The sequence below is a fragment of the Megalobrama amblycephala genome, linkage group LG14 (genome assembly GCF_018812025.1).
Source record: "Megalobrama amblycephala isolate DHTTF-2021 linkage group LG14, ASM1881202v1, whole genome shotgun sequence".
Classification (NCBI taxonomy): domain Eukaryota; kingdom Metazoa; phylum Chordata; class Actinopteri; order Cypriniformes; family Xenocyprididae; genus Megalobrama; species Megalobrama amblycephala.
Window position 1 is genome coordinate 45837323 of NC_063057.1, and position 23683 is coordinate 45861005.

A 23683-nucleotide genomic window follows, 5' to 3' on the forward strand; every position below is an offset into this window, starting at 1 on the left:
GTCCACACAAAGTGGTCACTGGATCTTTCAGGAGATCCAGACACACTGAACACATAAACTCATCCTGAGAAAATCTGGCTTCTGCCATTTTACTGCATGAACACAGAGACACAAACACAAAACAGCTCAACTACACTTCAGTTTCTCTTTCTCTGAAGTCATGTGATTCCCGTTTCATGGTTCTGTGTTTAAGTGACGTCTGTAAAACAGCTTCCTCATTCCTGGTCTTGAAGAGCCTCATTCCTGCCAAGTTTTTCATGTGTGTTTCCACACACATTGTGTTTAATCAGTCTCAGACACACACTCAAAAAATGTAAGTTAGAGAGAAGCAAGACAGCACCCTTAAAAGTTCAGTAAATCTGTGTCCTAAATACTACACTGCTAATGCAGACTGAAAACTGCGTTCATAATTACAGTACACACAGTCCAGTGCTGTGGATGCTTTCACTCGCTGATTGGTGTTGATCATGCAACCACAAAACAGCACTGTGAGGTCCAGTGAGAAGCTTCAACAAATGTCTCTGTGATTTAAACTAGTTTAAAGCCAGATAAAACAACACTGGCATTCAGTATCTGTGAATGGCCTCTTAGAACGGCGACTTTTTCTTTGCATGTGGAATATGGTATGAGACAACTAGAGAATAATAATAAAATAATAATAATTTTGATTTATGTTTTATTTTTTAGATCAGTTGCGGGGCGGGTGGAGGCGGGCTGGCAGTTTGAGACCACTGAATTATAGTGTTATGCTAAAAGGCTTTCCTATTGTTTTTGTCCACCCTATTTCACTGAGGGTCGGCTACATAACAGCAACACCCATCTTTATTGCAGTACAGTTCAACAGCAGTAAAATTTACAGCCTCTAGTAAATCAACACCTCTCTCAAAGTCTGGGGAAAAAATGTGTAGTAGCAGGAATTTATTGCAGGACTGTTGTATTAAGCCACTTTTCTTTAGTACCGCAACAACTCGCCTCAACTCTACTCAATTCACTTTTCTCTGTGTGCTTTTCACTGTCAGCAGCACTGTCTCAATGTAAGTGGTCTTATATGAGGGTATTTTTGTTTCTATTATTCTAAATAAATAGCCCCACCCACTATCCGCTTATAATTATTTTCTTCCCGACCCAACAGGTCCTGCTAAATTTAGATCGTTTCCAGAATCTCACAATTAAACTTCATTTTAACCCTCTAGAACCTTAAGCTAAAATAGCCAGTTTTCATATATTGTTTTTTTTAAATTCTCACACAATGTACTATTGTGTCTTTTTTTCAGAAAACAATTGAGAGAGTGACTGAGGATAATAAATATAAAATGTTGCCTATACAAGATTTGTATTTGTTATTTGTCTTATGACACTCTCAAGACTATAAAAAATAGGTTAAATTAAATCAGTGGTTCGTTTACTGAAATCATGTGACTTTGGTGCTCTGAACCACTGATTTGAAACAAAAGATATTGTCAGATATCAATATAATATTTATATACCAATGTATGTAAATGAGTGGGAAACCTTAAATGGGAGAGAAGAAAAAGAGAACTTCCAGGCAGCATTGTTGATGGGAAACATTTCACTTTTCTGTAAACCTTGTCTTGTGCCTCAATTAATCTGAAAATATGCAGAGGAAATATTGTTAGTACGAACAGAGCAGGGTGGGACTTTGTGTAATATCTTGATCCACGATATAAAACTTGGTCCAAAACCAAACATCTGAAGAGTGTGAAATAAGTAATCCCACTCCACCCAGTCAAATGACTTTTCTGTATCAGCTGAAGACACGGGATGATAGAGAAGCCTGACATTAAAGAACGAGAGCCTGTTTTTAATGAAGCCAGTTTGGTCAGTGGAAATTCTACTAGGAAGTATTGATTCTAATAGCAAAGCAAAAATTTTGGCTAAGATTTTTTACATCAACATTTAAAAAAGATATTTGGTGATATAAACTACACATATGGGGATCTTTGTCCTTTTTCATAATTAAGGAAATTGAGGCTTCTCGTAGAGTTTGGGGAAGACAGATCAAATGATTCATTGTACATATTTAACAAAAGGGCAGCCAATTGTCTAGAAAATTTCTTTAAAAATTCAGCTGGAAGGCCATCTGGCCCAGGGCTCTTGCCACTTTGCATGGCTGAAATGGCATCCTGAATCTCATTTAAAGAAATGGGGCTGTCCAGAAACTGCACAGCATCAGTACTGATGCGAGGTAATGAAAGATCTTTGAAAAAATTACCAATATAATTCCAAAAATTAATTGATTTCATAATGATCTGACAATAGGGGTATTGTGCACTTTAAAGGTTCACTTTCAAATAAAATTTTCCTGATAATTTACTCACCTCCATGTCATCCAAGATGTTCATGTCTTTCTTTCTTCAGTTGAAAAGAAATTAAGGTTTTTAATGAAAACATTCCAGGATTATTCTCCTTATAGTGGACTTCAATGGCCTCCAAATGGTTGAAGGTCAAAATTACAGTTTCAGTGCAGCTTCAAGGGGCTTTAAACGATACCAGACGAGGAATAAGGGTCTTATCTAGAGAAACGATCTGTCATTTTAGAAAAAAATACAACTGTATATGCTTTATAAACACAGGGTTCTGCCAAAACCGCACTTTCGTATTCTTCAAAAAGTTTACGTTTATGTCCTATGCCTTCCCTATTCTACTTACGGACTATTATTTTTTATTTGTTTTTTTTACTTTTCAATTGTTGCATCGCTTTTTGCAATGTGTATGTAGCTAAGAACCATTTAGTTATTGTCAGGCTAAGGGAATTTATGCCTCAAGTAAACTGTCAAACTGTCTAGTAAGGCAGCTAAGTCCATTAGAGCCTAAACCTTTCACCGTATCGCAAGAATTGTCACTAAAGCGCTCTGTAGTGTCTACTCCAGCACATCCCAAAAACTTTCAATGAGGTTAAGGTCAGGACTCAGAGGGGTCAATTCATGTGTGAAAATGATTCTTCATGCTCCCTAAACCACATTTTGTCTTGGTAGTAAAAGAAAAAGAGATTAATAGAATACATATAAATATATATAAAACCAGTTTGTAATCAATTTATTTCCAGTTGTCAAGTGAATTATGTACACTAAATCACAAGAAGGTTTTAGAAAAACTTTGATAAAAGCTTTTGATTCACTTCAAATGTTGACTACTATATTTGTATATGACATCATGGAACTTTGTTAACTTAGTAAATAACAGTCCAACACTCTGATCAACAGACTTCCTGACACTAACTAATGAGAGGGGGTCATTCTGCTTTTCAGCTGTTAAGTACAGTGGCCCAGTAGTGCACAACACAACTAAATTTAAAAAGCAAACAAGTTCGAAACACAACAAAATAAAGCCACAACACAACGGAAATGCTCCCAACCACTAGGGGGCTCTCCAAGCTCAGGAAAGTTAGTTGAACATGTCCGATTATAAATGTTAAAAGTAACTTTATTGAATACAAATTATATGTTTTAAGCACTTGGTTGAATTGGCAGATGTTCCCTTCATCATGCACCGTGGTAGCATGTCAAATCATTCCCAGGTATAAATATTCAGCTATAATGCACGTAGATAATTAAGAATTACTATTTCATGTCGATTATGGCGAACAGGGCGGGCGAGAGCCGTGAGGGAACGGCGCGAGGCCGGTGGCGCGAGAGTTGATGAGCTCCACCTGGGAGGCACACCGGCCTTGAGTCTCTCACGGAGGAGATTCGGGAGCATAAAAGGAGGAGCGACGACAGAGAAGGATGAGAGAGGACCAGGCCTGGACTTTACGTTATGTTTTATTATGTTTGTGTGGCCGGCAAACGTCCGCGAGGGTCTGCCGGCATTACTTTCGTTTTGTTCTTTGTTTATTTTGAATTAAAGTTTCGTTGAATGTTCGCCGGTTCCCGCCTCCTTCTTCCCGTACATATGAACTGTGTTACATTGGTGCCGAAGCCCGGGAGGAAGGAGGGACATGCTGTCGGAGAGCCCTCGCTGCTGAGGGGGATCGCGGTGCTGCGGAGTTCGGGCAGCGCGGGAGTGAAGACCGCGAGAGGCTGCCCGAGGCGGTGGTACTGGAGCCTTGAGAAAGGTGGGACGGAGACCCGGATGCCGTGCTCCTGGGACGAGGTGGGTTGGCTGCCGTCCAGAAGGGAGCGGAGGAGTCGCCGCCGTCCGCCGTGGGCTGGAGCCTGCTACCGTCCGCCATGAAGGGGAGGAGCAGGGGACGGGGGACTCGCTGCCGGCTGCCCTCAGTCGGAGGAGCCATCGCCGGCCGCCAGGAGGCGGTCGAGGATCGGGCCGTCCACCGAGCGTCCAGTGCCATCGCATGGCACCGCGAAGAAGAGCCTCTCGGCTGGCTGAGGACCGAGAGCGGCAGTGTGTCAGGGAACCAGACCAAGAATTTTTTTTTTCTTTTTTCCTCTCTCCCCTCTCTCGTTCTGTCGCTCCCCTTGCTCCCGTCTCCTTTCTCTCGTCTCGTCTGTCCTTACCCCCAGGTGCTGCGGCCGCCGAGACAGGCCCCGGGGTGGAGTAGAGCGCAGTCTCGGGAGTACCCCCCGGCCTGCGAGGGGCGATGGGGGTATGTGGTGACCAGGGCGGGCGAGAGCCGTGAGGGAACGGCGCGAGGGGAGGCACACCGGCCTTGAGTCTCTCACGGAGGAGATCCAGGAGCATAAAAGGAGGAGCGACGACAGTGAAGGACGAGAGAGGCCCAGGCCTGGACTTTACGTTATGTTTTATTATGTTTGTGTGGCCAGCAGACGTCCGCGAGGGTCTGCCGGCATTACTTTCGTTTTGTTCTTTGTTTATTTTGAATTAAAGTTTTGTTGAATGTTCACCGGTTCCCGCCTCCTTCTTCCCGTACATATGAACTGTGTTACATCGATATACAGTGGTTGCATACTGTTAAACCTAATCGTGGTATTTATATCTTTGTAAAACTGCCGACTGCAAAACAGTGGCAAGGAAAACTAACTTTGAGCTCATAGAGACCCCTAGTGGTCGGGAGTATTTCCGTTGTGTTGTGGCTTTTTCCGATGTGTTGTGAACTTATGTTTGCTTGTTCAGTTTAGTTGTGTTGTGCACTACTGGGCCACCGTAGTTAAGGACGTAGTCTGGCATCAATTTTAGACAGATTCCACACTCAATACATTCCCTTTGTCTTTAAGGCCACAAGCATTGAAAATCATGCTAAATACAGATACTGTACGTTTTAACAAACAACATCTGTTATAGTAATTACATAATTCCTGAGGTGTTTCCTGTCTGTAAAACTCATTCCACACTAAAGACATATAAACCGTTCATACATGAATCCTCATGTATTACTCAAGGGTTTCTTTACATTTGAAACTCTTTCCACCTTAACCACATATAAGCAGCTTCTCTCTTGTGTAAATTCTTATGTGCCTGTTAAAGCTTCCTTTTTGGTTGAAACTTTTTCCACACTGTTGGCAGGTAAAGGGCTTCTCTCTTGTGTGAATTCTCATGTGCCTGTTAAAGCATCCTTTTTGGTTGAAACTTTTTCCACACTGTTGGCAGGTAAAGGGCTTCTCTCCGGTGTGAATTCTCATGTGGTAATCAAGCCTTCCTTTTCGGGTAAAACGTTTTCCACACTGTTGGCAGGTGAAAAGCCTCTCTCCTGTGTGTATTCTCATGTGATACTTAAGACTTTCTTTTCGTGTGAAACTTTTTCCACACTGTTGGCAGGTGAAAGACTTCTCTCCAGTGTGAACTACCATGTGATAATTAAGACTTCCTTTTTGAGTGAAACTTTTTCCACACTGTTGGCAGGTGAAAAGCCTCTCTCCAGTGTGAATTCTCATGTGGTAATTAAGAGTTGATTTTCGGCTGAAACCTTTTCCACACAGTTGGCAGGTGATAGGCTTCTCTCCAGTGTGAACAACCAAGTGGTCTACAAAGTGTCCTTTATGATAAAACATCTTTCCGCAGTGAGGACACGAGTAAGACTTATCAATGTGTATTTCCATGTGCCTGTTAAGGCTTGCCTTTCGGGTGAAACTTTTTCCACACTTTTGGCAAGTGAAAAAGTTCTCTTGAGTGTGAATTCTCATGTGGTAATTAAGAGTTTCTTTTCGGGTGAAACGTTTTCCACAGTGTTGGCAGGTGAAAGGCTTTTCTCCAGTATGAACTACCAAGTGGTCTTTAAAGTGTCCTTTATGATAAAAACTCTTTCCACACTGAGGACACGTGTAAGGCTTTTCAGTGTGAATTTCTGTTTGCCTGTTAAAGCTTGTGTTTTGATTGAATCTGTTTCCACACTGTTTGCAGCTGAAATGACTTCTAGTCCCTGTCTTTTGAGCTATCATTTGTGAGGAAGTGTTTACAGTCTGTGAGCAACTACAAGGTTTTTCTTCAGTAATGAAATCATGATGATTATTTTGATATTTCTCTTCCATTTCATTCAGTACTTCACTCTCCTCTTTCAGTGCCATCAGGTCTAAGGTGAAGAAAGTAAGAGAAAAAAGGTTAACCCCAGTTCAACGGCACAAAGAAACAGACATCCGAACATTTAAACATGTAAAGCATCAAAACCAACTTAACCATCAAAACCATCTTATAACACTAAACTACCAAAATAAATGTTGTCTGATGTAATCTGAGAAAAATTCTCAAAATTGCTCACTTTAATTGCTTTAGGACGTCTCAAAACTGTCAAACTGGCGATAAAACCCTTAATTAAAAAAAAAAAAAAGAAAAAAGACCCAGGAGATTAATTGTAGACTGATCTTCCATTTACTATATCTTCTAAGGATTAAAAACCAAAAAAAAAGAAGAAGAAAAAAGAAAGAAAGAAAGAAAGAAAGAAAGAAAGAAAAGAAACTAGGGCAACCTTCCCACTCAACCATCATACCAAAAACTCTTTATTATTAGGCAGAATATGTTTGTTATAACTTTATAACTTTGGAATGACCCAACATGATGGTCCAAACATCACTTACAGTTGGAGTTACAAATCCCCAATCAACCAAACATGAAACCAAAACACTCACAGATGCTAGCAAAAGAACACAGAACAAAACAAGATAAAAACAAAACAATGATATAAAAATAACCAACATACAGAAAATTAGTGTCTTCTGAACCATGTTCAATTTTCAACAGTATTTGTGAAGAATTCCAATCAGGATTTAAGCCCAATCATTGCATAAAAACTTTGTTGAAGTTACAAATTACCTGCTTTTACCATCTGATTGATACTTTGGTATCTTGTCAGTATCAACATTTTAAAATCCTGACCGTACTTGTTTTTCTACAGTAACGTAAGTATTGATGGTACCAAACATATATGCACTGTAAAATGTAGGTTGAACCCAAAGAGATTATATTATCTTGCTATCAAAGAATGCCTCACTGAGCAATTAGATTTGATCAAAAATATCTTAATTTGTGTTCCGAAGTTGGACTTACAAGTGTGGAATGACATGAGGGTGACAGAATTTTCATTTTTGAGCAAACTAATCTTTTAATCCTTTATATGCATAGAAGTCTGCGATATGTATTGTCTATGATGATACTGTAATAATTGTTTTAATGACGCGCAACCTGAACTGATGTATGCCCAATTGATGTATCCCCATACATCAGGATACATCGGCATTTTTGCCCCGATTAATTATTGTTTTATATTTATATCCTATGATGTAGTTGTATTGAATAAAAAAATTAAACCACAGCAGAGCCGAGTCTCCGAGCAACTCAAAGTTTAATTAATGAATCAATAAAGACAGTTACTTGTTCCTGAATGAATTGGCCCTTGGAAAAGTCTCCGGAATGGCCGTGCAAAGCTATGGAAAAGTGGGAGTGTAGAGAGTGGGAAAAGGAACGAAAACTATCCCCTGTGAAGGCAGACACAACAGCCAGTAGCTATGTTTCCATCCAAAGTTGAGTATTTAACTTATGCACAAATTTATTGCATAAAACATTTTGAATAAAGCCCTGTTTCCTTTCAGCAAGTCGAAGAGAACAAAAACGAATACTTCTTTTTATGCACATTTTTAGAATTTATGCGCATCTTGCCGTTTCCATCCATTTTCCATTTTTTTTATGCGATAACCCAAAATGTGCATAAAAATAGGTGGATGGAAACATAGCTAGTGTCACAGATCCTCAACAAAACCATTTCCATACTGGCGTGATGAATCCCATCTTCAACCAGATGGATCTGGATTAAATATTTTGACTGTTGCAAACCTAATCGGACTTGTGACCTGTAACGCTGCCTGAGGAGAACTGGCCCCCCGACCAGTGTTCCCAAGTCCACTGTTTTCCCGCAGAATTGGGCTACTTTTACACTGTTGCCGCAGGTTGTTTTTCATGTCCGTGGGTTGAATCAACCCAAAATAACGTTATATTTAGTCCCTGGAATGCAAAATTTACTAGGGGAGCCCCACCAGAAAAGCTAATTTTACCCCCCAGTATGCAATCGGGCTAGTTTTGAGGAGCAATTGGATGGGTTTTGTTGTGAAAACCAGGCAACCCTGCCCCCAACTGAGCCTTGTTTCTCCCAAGGTTTTTTTCTCCATTTTTGTCGCCTTTTGGCTTGCTTAGTTGGGGACACTTGATATTCTGCCTGCATTGACACCATTGTATGCAAACTGAACTGGACGATGGCCTCACTGTTTTCTCCAGAGCTGCTAATTCAGAGATGAATTAACTATATTAATAACTTATGATTTTTACAACGGAATGAATCAATGCTGAACTTACTTAAGCTGGAAATAAAGGTGACTTGACTTAAAAACAACCAATAAAACACAGACCGGAAACACATGAATATTACAATATGACCACAGAGAATTATTATTCTAATTTAATTTAATCAGAATGTTACAATTTGACATTAAATGTGATCTAACAATTTCTTAAATTATATAGGTAAAAATCCCTTTGGAAATCAATTTAGGGTGGCAAATATTGCCCTTTAATAAAAATGTTAATTTCTGTTACTGCTTGTGAACTGACCACCACATATAATATGAATGTCTTGCTGTCCACAACAGGCTTAAACCAGTCATGGTACTAGCACAAAAACACACTCAGCAAAATGTTTTGTTATTGTCATTAACAAAATCTTTGAAAATATTGATATACATTTTTTTTGTCAATATTGCACACCCCTAATATACAGCATTATTTTTTTATTTCTCCAGGTCTTGACTTTAGAAATGTGCAGCAACCATATAAAAATCACAAACAATTTCCATGTTTTTTCAAATAAATTTCCTATTATCATCTATGGAAAGCACACTATCTTTCCCCTGCTCTCTGTCTCCCATACAAACGCAGCAGCTGGATTTCTTACTAGAACCAGAAAGTATGACCATATTACCAATAAACTGCATATTATACTGTCCTAAAACATGGGCGAGGAGTGCTACATCGACAACCTCACCATCTTAGTGCATCCCCCATCTACAACTTTTTAAAAGTTTTATATTTATTATGTATTTTGATGTGCTTAATTTAAATATGACAATTATAACAAATGATTGGCCAATGTATATTGTGTAGATTTATAGGACTGCCTCCCGTCCTGTTTATCGAACACTTTCAGCAATCAGTTATAAATAATAATAATAATAAAATCATCTCGTCATTGTCCAGCAATAGTCTTCAAGCACTGGTGGGCTCCATTTGAAGTTATCTGCACTGTTCACACAAGTTTGAGGCATGATTGACATGTAAATCACCCAGTCACGGTTTGTTTTATTCAGCATAATGTTTAGGGGAGTGGAACTGTAAAGTCGATGTCCCTACAATAACAGACCAGCATGTAAAACTCTCGGACGTATTTTAAAGTGTTTACGCCCATGAAAAACTTCTCAAACTTTTGAAAATCAAGTGTTATTTTATCCTGATGCGCGATCATTGTCACAGATGTAAACACAACAACCTTCTTCTTTCGTCACAAAATTTGTATAGTGCTGCTAATTTTATTTGTTGGTCTTATATAAAACTCTGATAAAATAGTTCCAGTGTGTATCATACTTTTTGAACATTTACAGCAAATTTTAACAAAAACTGATAACCGTTACAATTTCAATTTAACGTGATTCCTCACATGTGTTTCTGCTTCATGAACTTCTGATGCTTCATTTAAAGCTGAACCTGATAGAAGATGTGAAAGTCAAAACAAGTGTTTATTTAGAGCTCAATTTTTGTCTTTGATTTGAACTGTTTGGGTCTTAATGTGACGTAAAAAAATTAAAATCTTATTCAATTCATATTTATGTTCAGGTATGTTAAAGTGTATTATGATAAGTGCTGGGCTCGTTGTCTTTTGTCTTCCGGTTTGCATTTCCATAGCCATCTTACATATTTTGATTTCATTAAAAAAAAAAGACTGTTGCACATTGCAAAGTCACATGGCGGCATCAGACTGCTTCAAAATGATTATCAATCAATCAATAGCGCAATTTACACAAATAATGAACTCACATGAACCGTCTCAAATATGTTTTAGTACCTTTATGGATTTTGAGAGTTTGAAAAGGCTTTGCTCTCAATAGAGGCCTCAATAAGCCATCGGATTTCATCAACAATATCTTAATTTGCGTTCGAAAGATGAACGAAGGTCTTACGGGTGTAGAACGACATGAGGGTGAGTAATAAATGACATTATTTTGGGTGAACTAACCCTTTAAAAGAAAAAATATTGTTAAAAAAAAATCACATTATTGTTGTTTGTCATATGTTTGTCACATGTAGTAGACCATTTTTGTGCCAAGGGTAATAGGAAGATTTTCCACCTGGCTACCACTGCAAGTATATTTCAAACCATTGGGAAGCGCTATAAATGAAGTCTCCATGTTTCTGTTAGGCCCTCTTCACCATTCCTGATTTCTAACACACACTCACAGCATTCAGCCAGATTGTGGCTGTCAGGGCAGAAACAAAAGCTGCTGTTCTCCATATGTTATTCCGTTATCTCTGGTCCCATTCATATATAAATTAATTATTTTGTTCATTATCAAAGTTCTGAAAAAGCCTTACATTTACCCACCCGCAGTCCCTCCCCTCGAAGAAATCAGGACAGAAGTGGTTGAAACACCAGGTGTAAACCACCAGTATCTCCCTCATCCGCTTGTAATCCGATCGACCAAAACATCTTAATACCAGGTGGAAACAGGGCCTTAGATACTGTTGCATAATTAAGTTAAAGATTAATTGTTTTCATTGTTTCTAATTCAGAAGTTGATTTTGGGTTTAATTTTACAGAAAATAATGTTGTCTGAAATATTTTTCAGTTTTTATGTTACAATAACGAACACCAAATAACCAGGATGTTCTCAGGTTGAAGGCAGCATTAGTATTTGTCTGGTCAGGTGATCAACATGTCTGACCCACTGCATCAAATAAAAACACTTTAATTTATTAGGATATTCTTCACAAATATCACTCATTTCTGTAGAGCTGGACTGAGTTCAGATTTGAGAATGAAACCAACCTGTTTGTTCCTCAGTTTCTTCTTGTTTCACACTGAATGTTTCTTCAATCTTTATGTCTTCAGTCTCCTCTTTAATAAACGCCATCTTTAAGTCTTCAGTCTCTTCTTTAATACATTCCATCTTTATAATAGTGTATCATGTGGATCTCAGTCGCTTCACCAGGATTTTTTCTGTGTTTGAGATGAGAATAATTAACAGAAAGAAAAATAAATCCAAACTAAATCTCTGGGTGTGTCTTGTAATTATGATTTATATTTTGTATTAAATTATTCGCATGTCACATTTAATAGAGTACATTTTCATGAAAACATTTGCAGTTGGTTTGTTCTCGTTTTAAGCAGCAGGTGACATCAGCGTACGGCGATTCGAATCAATGAATAATTTTACAAAACAATTGATTCAACTGACTCGCAGATTCAAAAAGTTTCTCTCATCACTTCTTTCCAGTAAATGAATTCGTGTTTACGATAAACTGATTCACGTTAAACAGCGAAATGAGACGCACATTTTTTTGTTATCATAGATTTCTCATGCGATTTACTTCCAAAAATAACGCATATTAATGTTAAATAAAGCATTGCAACGTTTCAAGAGTTTTGACTCTACATAGCTAGAAAAAACAATTAAATTGACTCAACAGTTTGCACTGATTTAAACACTTTAAATGCGTAAAAACACAAACCTTTCTCCATCTGAATCACAACAGATGCTGAAGCGCGGAGCAGTCTTATGACGTCACACCACCAGACCAAAATAAAAGTCCCGTAGACATTCTATCTATCTATCTATCTATCTATCTATCTATCTATCTATCTATCTTCTTCTTCTTCTTCTAAGTTTTATGGCAGATTGCAACCATGGCTTATCAGGTGCATACCGCCACCTACTGTATCGGAGTATGTAAGCATGGATTATGAATCTACTTTACAAAATAATTAAAAAAAAAAAAAAAAAAAAAAAAATTAAATTAAATCCTATCATACAACCCTATATCCTTTAAGTATTCCACAACAGCATCCTGCGTTTTGTTAACCCCTTCTCCTGTTGTTCCCAATACACCTTCAAGGTTCCATTTCCTTCCAATCTGAATTATCTTTTGTTTTAATCTATTCCTCTCTTCCCTATATTTTCTACAATGTAACAGTATATGTTCTGCATTTTCTGTGATTTTACATTCCATACATTCATCTGATTTACATTTACCTAATAAAAACAATGTTTTATTTAACCCTGTATGGTCAAACCTCAGTCTGGTTAAAACAGACTCCTCCCTTCGTTTCCTTCTGTTAATACCCTTGTGCGTTAATACATTTCTGTATACTATAATATTTTCCTTCCACTATTATCCATGTCCCATATTGTCCTGCCATTTCTTCATCATTTCTCTTTTAATTATTGCTTTAGCTTCTCCTTTGCCAAATGGAATATTTATAATATCATTTATCCTGGTTGATTTCTTTGCTATTTTGTCTGCTTCCTCATTCCCTTTAATATTTACATGAGCAGGTACCCAGCATAATCTCACATCTATCTGAAGCCTCCACAATCTAAATAAACTTTGGTGGATTTCTAGCATTAAATCTTCTCTATTAGACATCATATTTTGAATACTGTAAAGGGCTGCTACAGAGTCAACACAACATACCACTCTATCTGGTTTTACTTCTTCTACCCACTGTAACCCTATAATAATTGCCATCATCTCTGCCGTATAAACTGACAGCTGGTTAGGTAATCTTTTCCCAATACTTACATTAAATGTTGGTATGTATATACCTATACCTACCCTGTTTTCTTCATCTTTGGATCCATCTGTATAAATCTCTAAATAACTGTAAAATTTGTTTTTTATGTATTGGCTTGCCATATGTCCTTTCTCACTCTCTTCCCATTTATCCTTCAGTTCCATTATATTCAAATCTACCTCAGTTTTTGGAAACATCCAAACAGGAATATTACTAACAGCTGTAGGAGTGTTAAAAAATATATTGTTTAATCTATATTCCTCTGATTTAGTCTTTGTTACCCATCCAAAAGCCATTACCTTTAAAAGAGATATACTCCCAACATTCCTGAATAACACTATTGGTAGGGTTTTCATTTCCACATCCACGTAATCGACACCAGTATGTAAGCATGAGTTTATCTCTTCTCAGTTCTAAGGGCACTTCTCCTAATTCTACTTGAATTGCTTTGGTTGGTGTTGATCTCATAGCACCAGAACAAATCCTCAGAGCTTTATTAACAACTCTATCCATTTTCATTAAATGTGTTTTAGCTGCTGCTCCATACACAAAGCAACCATAATCTATCGTTGACCTCATTAAAGCCCTATAAATGTACATCAGTGATTGTTTATCTGCTCCCCAGTCTTTCCCAGCTAATGCTCTCATTAAGTTTATAACTTTTTTACATTTTGATTCCACCTTTTCTATATGTATTTTCCATGTTCCTTTTTGATCTAACCACATACCCAAATATTTAAAACATTCTACCATTTCCATATTGTGACCATATAACTTCAAGTTCTGTTTATCTATCCCTTTTTTCTTTGGTTAATAACATATAACAGGATTTACTTGGAGAGAGCTTAAAGCCCCAATTATATGACCATTGCTCTACTTTACTTATTGCTTCCTTTGATTTGTATTATATCACACCTATGGGATCTCGTCCTCTTACCCAAATGGCCCCATCATCTGCATACAAAGCTGACCCAACTCTTCTATCTAAATTCATAAAAATATCATTAATCATAACATTAAACAAAACTGGACTTATGACGCTTCCTTGTGGAATTCCATTAGCAATTTCATATTCCTCTGATACTTCTGATCCTACTTTAACTCTAAATCTTCTTTCTGATAAAAAATCTAAAACCCAATTATAGAACCTACCTTTTATTCCAATTTTATTTAATTTGATTAATAATCCTTCCCTCCACATAGAGTCATAAGCCATTTTCAATATCAAAAGAATACAATATTCATTAATTGTTTCATTTTAAATGTTTTCTCTATCTCATTGCTTACTTTCACAACAGCATCCATTGTAGAACGTCCTTTTCTGAAACCACTTTGGTATGGTGCAAATAAACCTCTGTGTTCAACGAAATAATTAAGTCTTCTTACCAAGATCTTCTCCATCCACTTGCATAAGTGGGATGTTAGGGCGATGGGTCTGTAATTGCCAGCGTTGTTAGGATCCTTTCCAGGTTTTTTAAAAGGTAAGTATTAATGCACTCTTCCAATTTTTTGGCATTTTGCCTTCTTTCCCAAATCTTATTAAATAGATATAATATTATCTCTAATACTTTTTCCGGTAATTTTTGAAACATAACATAGCTCAGTTGATCTTCTCCTGTAGCAGTATTTCTGATACCATTTAATACTGTCACTAACTCATTCATATTAATTTCTTCATCCATAGCATTTTCCATGTTATCTTTTTTAATAAGCACATCCCTATTTTCATTTAAAATATTTTCTTTATTTTGTCTATGAATATCATCTAAGTGATCTCCACTATGCACACTGGCAAACTTCTTTCCTAACATATTTGCCTTTTCCTTATCTGTTATTGCCATTATTCCTTGATCCACTAATACTGGTGTTTTAACATACACTTTATTCCCACTCATTTTCTTCAGCATTGACCATATTTCTCCTATTTGAACTTCTGTCCCTATAGTTGAACAATAACTCCTCCATGCATTTAATTTACTATTTTTAATTTCTCTTCGAGCTTGAGCCTTTTTCCTCTGATAAATAATAATATTTTCCTGATTCAAGTTATTTCTTAATATTCTCAGAGCTTTATTTCGTTCTTTTATAATTTCTGTACATTTATCATTCCACCATGGAACCATTTTCCTTTTCCCTCCAACTGTCTTGAGTGGTATGCTATTCAAAGCAGCATTTAATATTAATTGTGATACTTCAGATGCACATTTCTCAATATCACCTTCCATTACTATTAAATCGGCTGATTCACTACATATTTCTATAAATTTTTGCCAGTCAGCTTTTGTAAAATCCCATTTCTTATGCCTAGGCCTTTCTTGGATATCTATTTCAACATTTATTGAGCATATTATTGGAAAGTGGTCACTCCCAATACTTGTATTATCTTTTATATTCCACTCACAAGAATTTGCCAGATTATTCGAAACTAAGGTGAGATCAATACAAGACAATGTGTTGGAACGTATATCAATTCTTGTACCATTTCCATTATTTAGACAAACTAGCTGCCTAATATCCATCAATTCTTCCACTACTTCCCCATTATTATCAGTGTGTTTACTTCCCCAAAGACTATTATGTGCATTGAAGTCACCACACCATATTTCTTTCCTTTTTCCTTGTCTCATAATTATATCCTCTAATACGTCTAGACTTAATGATTTACATGGGTTATAAAGGTTGACTACTACCAAGTTCCAGTCTGATTTGTATACTTCTATAATAACACATTCTAATTCTATTGAAGTTGCTAATCTTTTAAATGATATCCCATCCCTTACAAAAGTTGCACAACCTCCCCCCTGGTTTCCTTCTCTATCAAACCTGACAGACTCATATCCAGGTATAATAAAATCAAGGTGCGGTCGAAGCCAAGTTTCTTGAATGCAAATAATATCAGGTTTAACTTCATATTCTGATAGAAACTTTTTAAATTCTTGTCCATTTGAAATCAGGCTTCTAGCGTTCCATTGCAAGAGGTGGAATACCATTATAAGATTAAATACCACTCTGAGATCCCCCATCATTATTATTAGTACTCAACATACTATGTATATCTTCAGCTTTAACATCTTTGATGCCTAGAAACTCCTCTGCAGCTTCCACCACTGTCTTGATTCTGTCACTTTTCCTTTCTTGCCGGGTTGCAACATTAACAACTTTGCATATAAAAGCTATAAAAGTTTTCTTTTCCACAATCATGGTGTTCTCCTCAACTTTACATTTGTGATTGCATGGTTGCTGTGGAGGTGCTGGCCTTCCTGGCTGATATCTCCTTACGTCTGAGTTCGGGGGTACTACATACCTTGTATTGTCATTACAGTTTTCTTGATATTCTATTAGTCTATGTTGTTTGTTTTCATAATTGCCAATACCCTTTAAGGCCTCTGCATATGTCACCTTATTCATAACCTTGTATCTTTGTACTTCTTTAGCTTGTTTCTGTACTACACATCCAGCATATGCAGCACTATGCTCCCCTCCACAATTGCAACATTGTAGTTTAGCATCCTTTTTACATTTACCATAGTCATGTTCTCCTCCACATTTCGCACATCTTTGTTTCCATTTACACTGTTGTGCTGTATGCCCCATTCTCTGACATTTGAAGCACCTTAACGGTTGTGGAATGTATTCCCTCACTTTGTATTTGATCCAACCCATTTGCACTTCAGTAGGCATTATCTTTTCAAAAACAAGCAGTACAGTCATGCTATCTGATTTAACACCACCTTTATTAATTTGGAATCTTTTGGCTTCAATTACATTCCCACCTTGTATCTCATTCTTCACATCCTCCATGGACATTTCCAGAGGCACATTTGATATTACTCCTCTTAGCTTTGCTGCCATTCCTGGTACATGAGCTTTAATCTTTCCACCACCAAGGTTACTCATTTTCAGAATCATCTCCTGCTGTTTCTTATTCACTGCTGAAATTAGAATTCTTCTATTATTCAGCAATTTAGCATATTTAATTTTCCCAATTTCCTTCTCAATTGCTTTAGTTACATGTACTGGATGAAAGTGACCTTTATCATTACTAAGCGTAATAATGACTTTCCACTCTTCCTGTTTATCATCATCTAACCTACTACTTCCATTAGGTTTAGCTCTGATCTTTTTGGTAGTTTGTTTTGGAGTACTTTCTCCTCCACTACTCGCTTCAGACCATGATTTTTTCCTTGCCTTTTTAGTTTGGTAAACCTCCATATCTGAAGGCCACCTGCCATCGTCACCATCTGAATCAAAATCCATTGCTACACTCACGATACAGTTTGATTACAATCCACCGTCCAGTCCACTTCATGTACCTCCGATCGACCTGTTCTCTCCAACCCCAGTCGTCCTCCCACATGTGACTTCCTATCTATCTATCTATCTATCTATCTATCTATCTATCCCCAATAAAATATTATGAACTACCTATGAAATAGTGTAATATTTTGTTTAATAGGCAAAACTGAAAAGTGTTTGGATGTAGGAACCATTTATACCAGATATTACAGTATTAATATGCAAATAGCTACAAATGTAAAAATACACATTAAAGACAGTGTATTACTAATTAAAGTATTATGAGTCATTTAGATATAAGACATTTTAATTCAAATAACGATAAGGTGCTCCTCCACCTCCTCATTTTTTGCTTTCAACTCCCCTGATCTTATATCGCCCAGAAGTTTTGACAGGTATTTGAAAGGGTTCTTGGTGAAATCTGTCCTCTGTCCTTCTTCCTCACATCTCCTGCCAAGGCTGTTTCCAGCACCTCATACACTTTGTGAGAAAACCTCTTCCAGTGCTTCTTTGCCATTGCAGCGGCCACTCCAACACGTCCTGTCCAGGGCATCTAATGTCCTGATGTATCTTCAGAACCCTCTCATTTTTACATATCCTCCAACATACAGACCCAGGATAATTCACTAAGCTTTTCCATGGTCAGTTGTCCATCATGAGTGGTTGTAACAATGGTCTGTCCTGTAGACCGATCATCCTCCCCTGCTCTCACTCGACCTGGGGCTATGTACCTTTCCATAGCGATTATCAATGAGTTCCTCCTCGCAAAGGTTGTGAACAAACATTATTATGTGATGTTTTTTAAAGGAGCAGTTAAAGGAACTACAAGTAAGTTACAATAATGGACGAACTGGATGATGTTTAAGTATCGACTTTGATAGGTAGGTCACGTTTAGGTGTTATAAAGCTACGTGTTACTGTATTGTTCTGAACATAAGACAACCCCGTTTATAAGATGAACCCTTGGAAATTGAGGACCATATTGTGTCTTTTATGAAGAAAATGCTTTTCATATTTTATTTTTTATATTGAAAGTATACAGGAAAAATGTACCAACAATTACATTTAAAAATAAACTCTTTATGCCAATACATTAAAATAGAACCTATAGTTCTCATTTCCAGTAGATTTCACCTTGACTGATTTCTCACCTTTTTATGTGCAGTGACACATTCATGTCCCCTGGATCAGAGAGGTGTTTAATTCACATTACCTATCTGATCCAGGGGACATGAATGTTTTTTTTCTTAAGCCAATCATATAATGCTTAAAAGACATAAGTTGAAGTCAGAGGGTAATCGCTGGGCAATACTTGCTGCTTCAAAGCGGCTGCTTCGAAGAAAGTAACAGGCAAGTGTGTCAGTACATAGCCGAAATAAGAAACGAGGAGCCTAGCTGGTGGGTAAGTCCAGCTCTTTGGCAATATCCAGTGCCACTTTCAATTTATTTACACTCTGACACACTGTATTTCTTGGCTGTTTAATGAGTTGTTTTGATCAGTCCTAGGGGGCACACACATTTTACACATATTTGGCGCTCCCTATTGTTGCGGATGTATTATTGACATGTAAAGTGTTGACAAAGTGTAGCCTCATTTTTCAGATGTTTTCCAAGAAGACAAAAAAAACATATATGGTAATATATAGTGTCAACTTAGTGTACATGTTGACAGTGATCTCAAATTTTTTAAAACTGTTTTACATGGACAAGAGACAAAATAACGAGATGCAAAACTTGACCTGTCAAAGTTAAATCCTAGTACATTTATTAACTGAAATTGAATCTAGTTAAAGGTTTATTAATAATTGGGTTGTCTATAAATGCCAACATTGATGAGGCCTTGCTTAACACCCTCAGTCATGATGATTTTAGAGATCTTTTTCCTGGGCCTGAACAAGAAGAACTGTGTCTGCATTTTGAGGAATGCCTCCAATCAGGAATCCACTCCATCGGGAAAGAAAAGCCCATAGAAGACCCTGCAAAGAGCAGGAATGTGTCATGTCCAAAGAGCCGAGACGCTGGTTGGCAGGGAACACATCACCGGCATGATTTCCATTTTGAGAGCAAGCCAGCAAGAAGAGGAGGTCTGGTACCCTCTCAAGCATGAAGTCACTGCAATGACTAGAAGAATAGTGGCGTATTATCCCATGCTAAAAGATAAAGACAAAACTTTGATGACTGGATCGCCAGAGAAGACAACTAAAGACTAAAAAAAGGATTACATGGGTACGTTTCACAAAGTTAGGTAGTCAGTTTAGTAGTTCTTAGTAGGAATGACGAGACCAGACAAAAGTTGAACTGACTGGTGAGCTTAAACAGAAAGGTGCTGATAAGGGTAATAACAGACAGATGTGGTGATTGTGAGCAGGTGTGAGCCAGGAGAGATTCTGGGAACCCATAGCTGTGTCCAATTTAGGGTCTGCATCCTCCAGAGGTCACATTTGAAGGCTGCATATGTCATTGAGTCAGTCTCATTTGAGAAAAGTAATTGTTAGATTGAAAATGAATAAAGAAATTACACTATTTTACACCTCACAAGAAATAACTGTCAATTTTATTACTGTTACATTTCTTACATGATACCGACACTATGACATATGCAGCCTTCAAAATTTGATCTCCGGAAGATGCAGCCCCTGGATTGGGACACAGTTATAGTGTGCTAGTTGACTGGATTGGTGAATGTAGATTGTGACAATACTCCCTCCCCCCTTCCGGAAAGCGCAACTCTGCGCAAAACAGAATCCTGGGTTATCCTGAGTTTCAGAGAAGTGAGCGTAATCCTGGCTGAATTAGGGGAAATGAGTTAATTCTGGAGCTGACTCATGGGTTAGAATAGATTCATGGTCAGGAGTTAAATCTCAGATGGACACATAGACTGGATTGATTTCTGTTTTGAATTGACAAGAAGGAGCCGGCTTCAGAGAGGACACATTGACCGGAGATGACTCTGAAGGGTGCTGATGAGGGTAATCACAGGCCCTGTCCCAAATGGCGCACTTCATGTGGACTTTCGGTCTTGTGCACTTGAATTGCGCGTGCTCGCCGAGTCTACGAGTCCGTAGGCCGTCCCATTCAGCATTTTAACGCTCTGAAGTGTGCTCAGCAGCGCCCCTTTTGTACCCTTGAAGCGGTCTTCCGCGAAGCCCGCATAGATGCAGGCTCCGCACACTTTAACTACCCAGGAATCCTTGCGAAATGCCAATCAGACAACGGATGGGAGGAGATTTCGCTCAAGAGCAACTGATGACATTTAAGTGTAGGTATCATTACGGTTTTTATGACCTAGGTGTACATTTTACCAGTTGTTACCTACAGTTTATACAAACATTATGGTCATCGACCAGTGGTTGATATCTCAAACATAATAATAGCGCGTTGAATAATACGATCGCATTATGATTCATTAAATAAATAGAACCGAATGTCAGGGCTTTACTGAGTCATATGTAAACCTAGTATTTATATTTAAACCTGTAAATTCATCTGAAACTCACGCACATGTTTATTATGTGTTAAAATTGTAATCTTAGTTCAAATGGAACATTATGTATTATTACAACTGTATACATTATTTAAATAAGCATGTATATATTGTCTAATGCCCAGGTGGCATAAGCAAAAGCAGGCTGTGTAGTTGACATGGAGATAATATTTTGCAAAAGAAACCTGTTCTCGATGCTAAATATTATAATATTTGTATAAGATATTTGTGATATTTATCTAATAAAGAGACTGATGAGATGACCTTTCTGTTTATTCGGCTCTGTGTCAACAATAGGCAGCATATTCCCCGAACCTGCAGCTCCTGTCAAAAAACAACCAGACCGTTATTTCCGGCATGACGATCGAGTCTGTCCCAAAAATACCTCTCAATGTGCCCTCGTGGACTCGCGCCAAGGGCCCTATAGGTCTGCACTACATGACATCACCAAAGTGTGGACTCTGAGGAAGTCCACAAGTCCAGAGTGTGCCATTTGGGACAGGGCCACAGACAGATTGTGGTGATTGTGGAGTGTGAGCAGGTGTGAGCCAGGAGGGATTCTGGGAAATGTAGTGTGCTGAGGTGACTGGACTGGTGAATGGAGATTGAGACAATTATATAATCCAAATACATTATCCAAATTATTTTGATTTTTATAATGCAAAAATTAGCTTCCCTTTAAACTAGATTCACCTTTCAATGTTTAATAATGGTTGATTTTCTAGTTTTCTTTAACATGAGGACAAATGTAAACCTGTTAAAAAAAATGACAAACCTGTTGAAGGTCCCGTTTTTCGTGGTTTTTTGAAGCTTTGATTGTGTTTATAGTGTGCAATATAACATGTGTTCATGTTTCGCGTGTAAAAAAAACACAGTATTTTTCACATAATTTACTTATCTGTATACCGCTGTTTCCACTGTCATAAAAACGGGCTGATGACTTCCTTGTTCTATGAAGTCCCTCCTTCAGAAATACGTAACGAGTTCTGATTGTGCCAGCGGTTCCTGTGTTGTGATTTGACAGCAGTTTAGCGCATCTTGCCCGGAAAGGTCACGCCTCTTACCATAACGTGGAGATGCACGCGCTCAGTGTTATTGTAAACATGTCTTTAATTTTACCCTATCAATTTGAGCCGGAACAGGCCCGGTGATTGGACTGCGGGATGAAAATAACAGCGTTTCGACGACATGGCGACAAACACACTCTACAAACGCAACTCTTGTGTATTCCTGTGGGCGGAGGTTAGTCAAAAAACTGTTTTAGTGACGTCATTAAAGAAGGAAGTAGAGGGATGTAGTCCAAACTGGCCGTTCGATGTAGGCGACTTCTGTTAAATAAAATATCTCGCTTGGCATTGAACTTTGAGCTTTAACATTTTACAGATTTTATTTATACTCTAACAACAACATTACACACTAACTAAAGTTTGAAACATGGGATCACGAAGAACGGGACCTTTAAATTCTGCATGCACCACATATGCACATTCCTACATGATGTATCTTTAATTTGGCCAAATGTTTTATTTAATGCCATGCGAGCTAACTTGGCTATATTCACGGCGAGATTTTTTTTTTTAGAAATTAAACTCGATTTTTAAATGTGATCTTAAATAAATTAAAAAAAATCTGGCCTTTATTAAAAATCTTTTCATAAATGTCAACAGAAAAATAAAGAATTTTAACAGATTTAAAACTAACAATCCATCAAAATATGCTTCAGTGATAATGGATTCTAGCACAAGGGGCATAAAGGAGGATCTTCAAAGAACAGAAACATATGGGTTAGTCTGGAGTGCCCTATCTAACAGTGTGTGTAGATAATATGATCCCAGCAATTTTTAAAGTGGACACAACATTTTGCACCAACCACAGAAATGTTTTATTTTAAAAGTTTGTTTGTTGTACATTTATGCCATTCAGCTTGCCATTTCTTACAAATGTAATTGTTTATAATTAGTCTGAATTTGGCATTTTTGAGCTTTGAAGATAAAGCTTCGGTAAAACTTAGCCACCATCAGCTTGTCCTTTTCCTGTAATACTACAATGCCTTGGTACCCAACAAAAAATGACTTTAAAATTCTGCGCCTCCAAGGACTGCAAACTATTTAAAATTTCCACAAATGCCAAGTGTTCAATTCAGCCAAAATTAAACAGGTAATTCTCCAAGCATAGATTCTGTTGAATGAATGTGTTTGTGCCAAACTTGGCAGAACGATTTTTCATAATTTAACTTGTGCATTTGTTTCCTCAATCTTCCATGCTTCGTGTTTGTTGGTGCGGCTCACGTGTAATCGGAGATGACCCCTGTAATAATAATAATAATAGGCTTTGATATAAAAGATTATTCAATTCTGTATTTTCCATATTGTTTCCTTTTTTTTTATTCCTAAGCGGTCCTCTTTCAGACAGCCAACTTCTCATTGTAGGTTTTGTTTTTGTTTTCTCGTTCAGTAAGATGGGGCATGTACAATGGGCATGTTGTAAAAGTATTGTAACAGCCCCTGGGTTGCGTTAGATTTTTTTCCCTTTCCTTCATGACATGGCGGGCCAAACAGAACAGAACAGGATTTACAGATCTGATGCTCTGTCAACTCTGAGAAAAGAGAAAAACAAGGATTGAGTCAAATCATCATCAGTTCAGTCCAGATGACTCAGAAATATATTAGGTATGAAAGAAGGAAAACTGTAAGCTGAACTGA

The 23683-nt window shown here is 37.6% G+C and overlaps 1 protein-coding gene across 1 annotated transcript; it reads right to left on the bottom strand.

The window, feature by feature from the left end:
- Positions 1-4724: 4724 nt before the first annotated feature.
- LOC125245835 (gastrula zinc finger protein XlCGF57.1-like) lies at positions 4725-12216 on the bottom strand. Its single transcript, XM_048156620.1, has 3 exons — positions 12139-12216; positions 11456-11626; positions 4725-6445 (listed from the first exon to the last, which is right to left on the bottom strand). The coding sequence occupies exons 2-3, from the start codon at positions 11574-11576 to the stop codon at positions 5349-5351; spliced, it is 1218 nt and encodes a 405-aa protein (XP_048012577.1). The 5' UTR covers positions 11577-11626; positions 12139-12216; the 3' UTR covers positions 4725-5348.
- Positions 12217-23683: the final 11467 nt, after the last annotated feature.

Coding starts and splice junctions, on each gene's coding strand:
- LOC125245835 (XM_048156620.1), bottom strand. CDS start 11,576: ATGGAATGTATTAAAGAAGAGACTGAAGACTTAAAGATGGCGTTTATT. Junction 6,446..11,455: donor AGAAACTGAGGAACAAACAG/GTTGGTTTCATT, acceptor TCTTCACCTTAG/ACCTGATGGCACTGAAAGAG.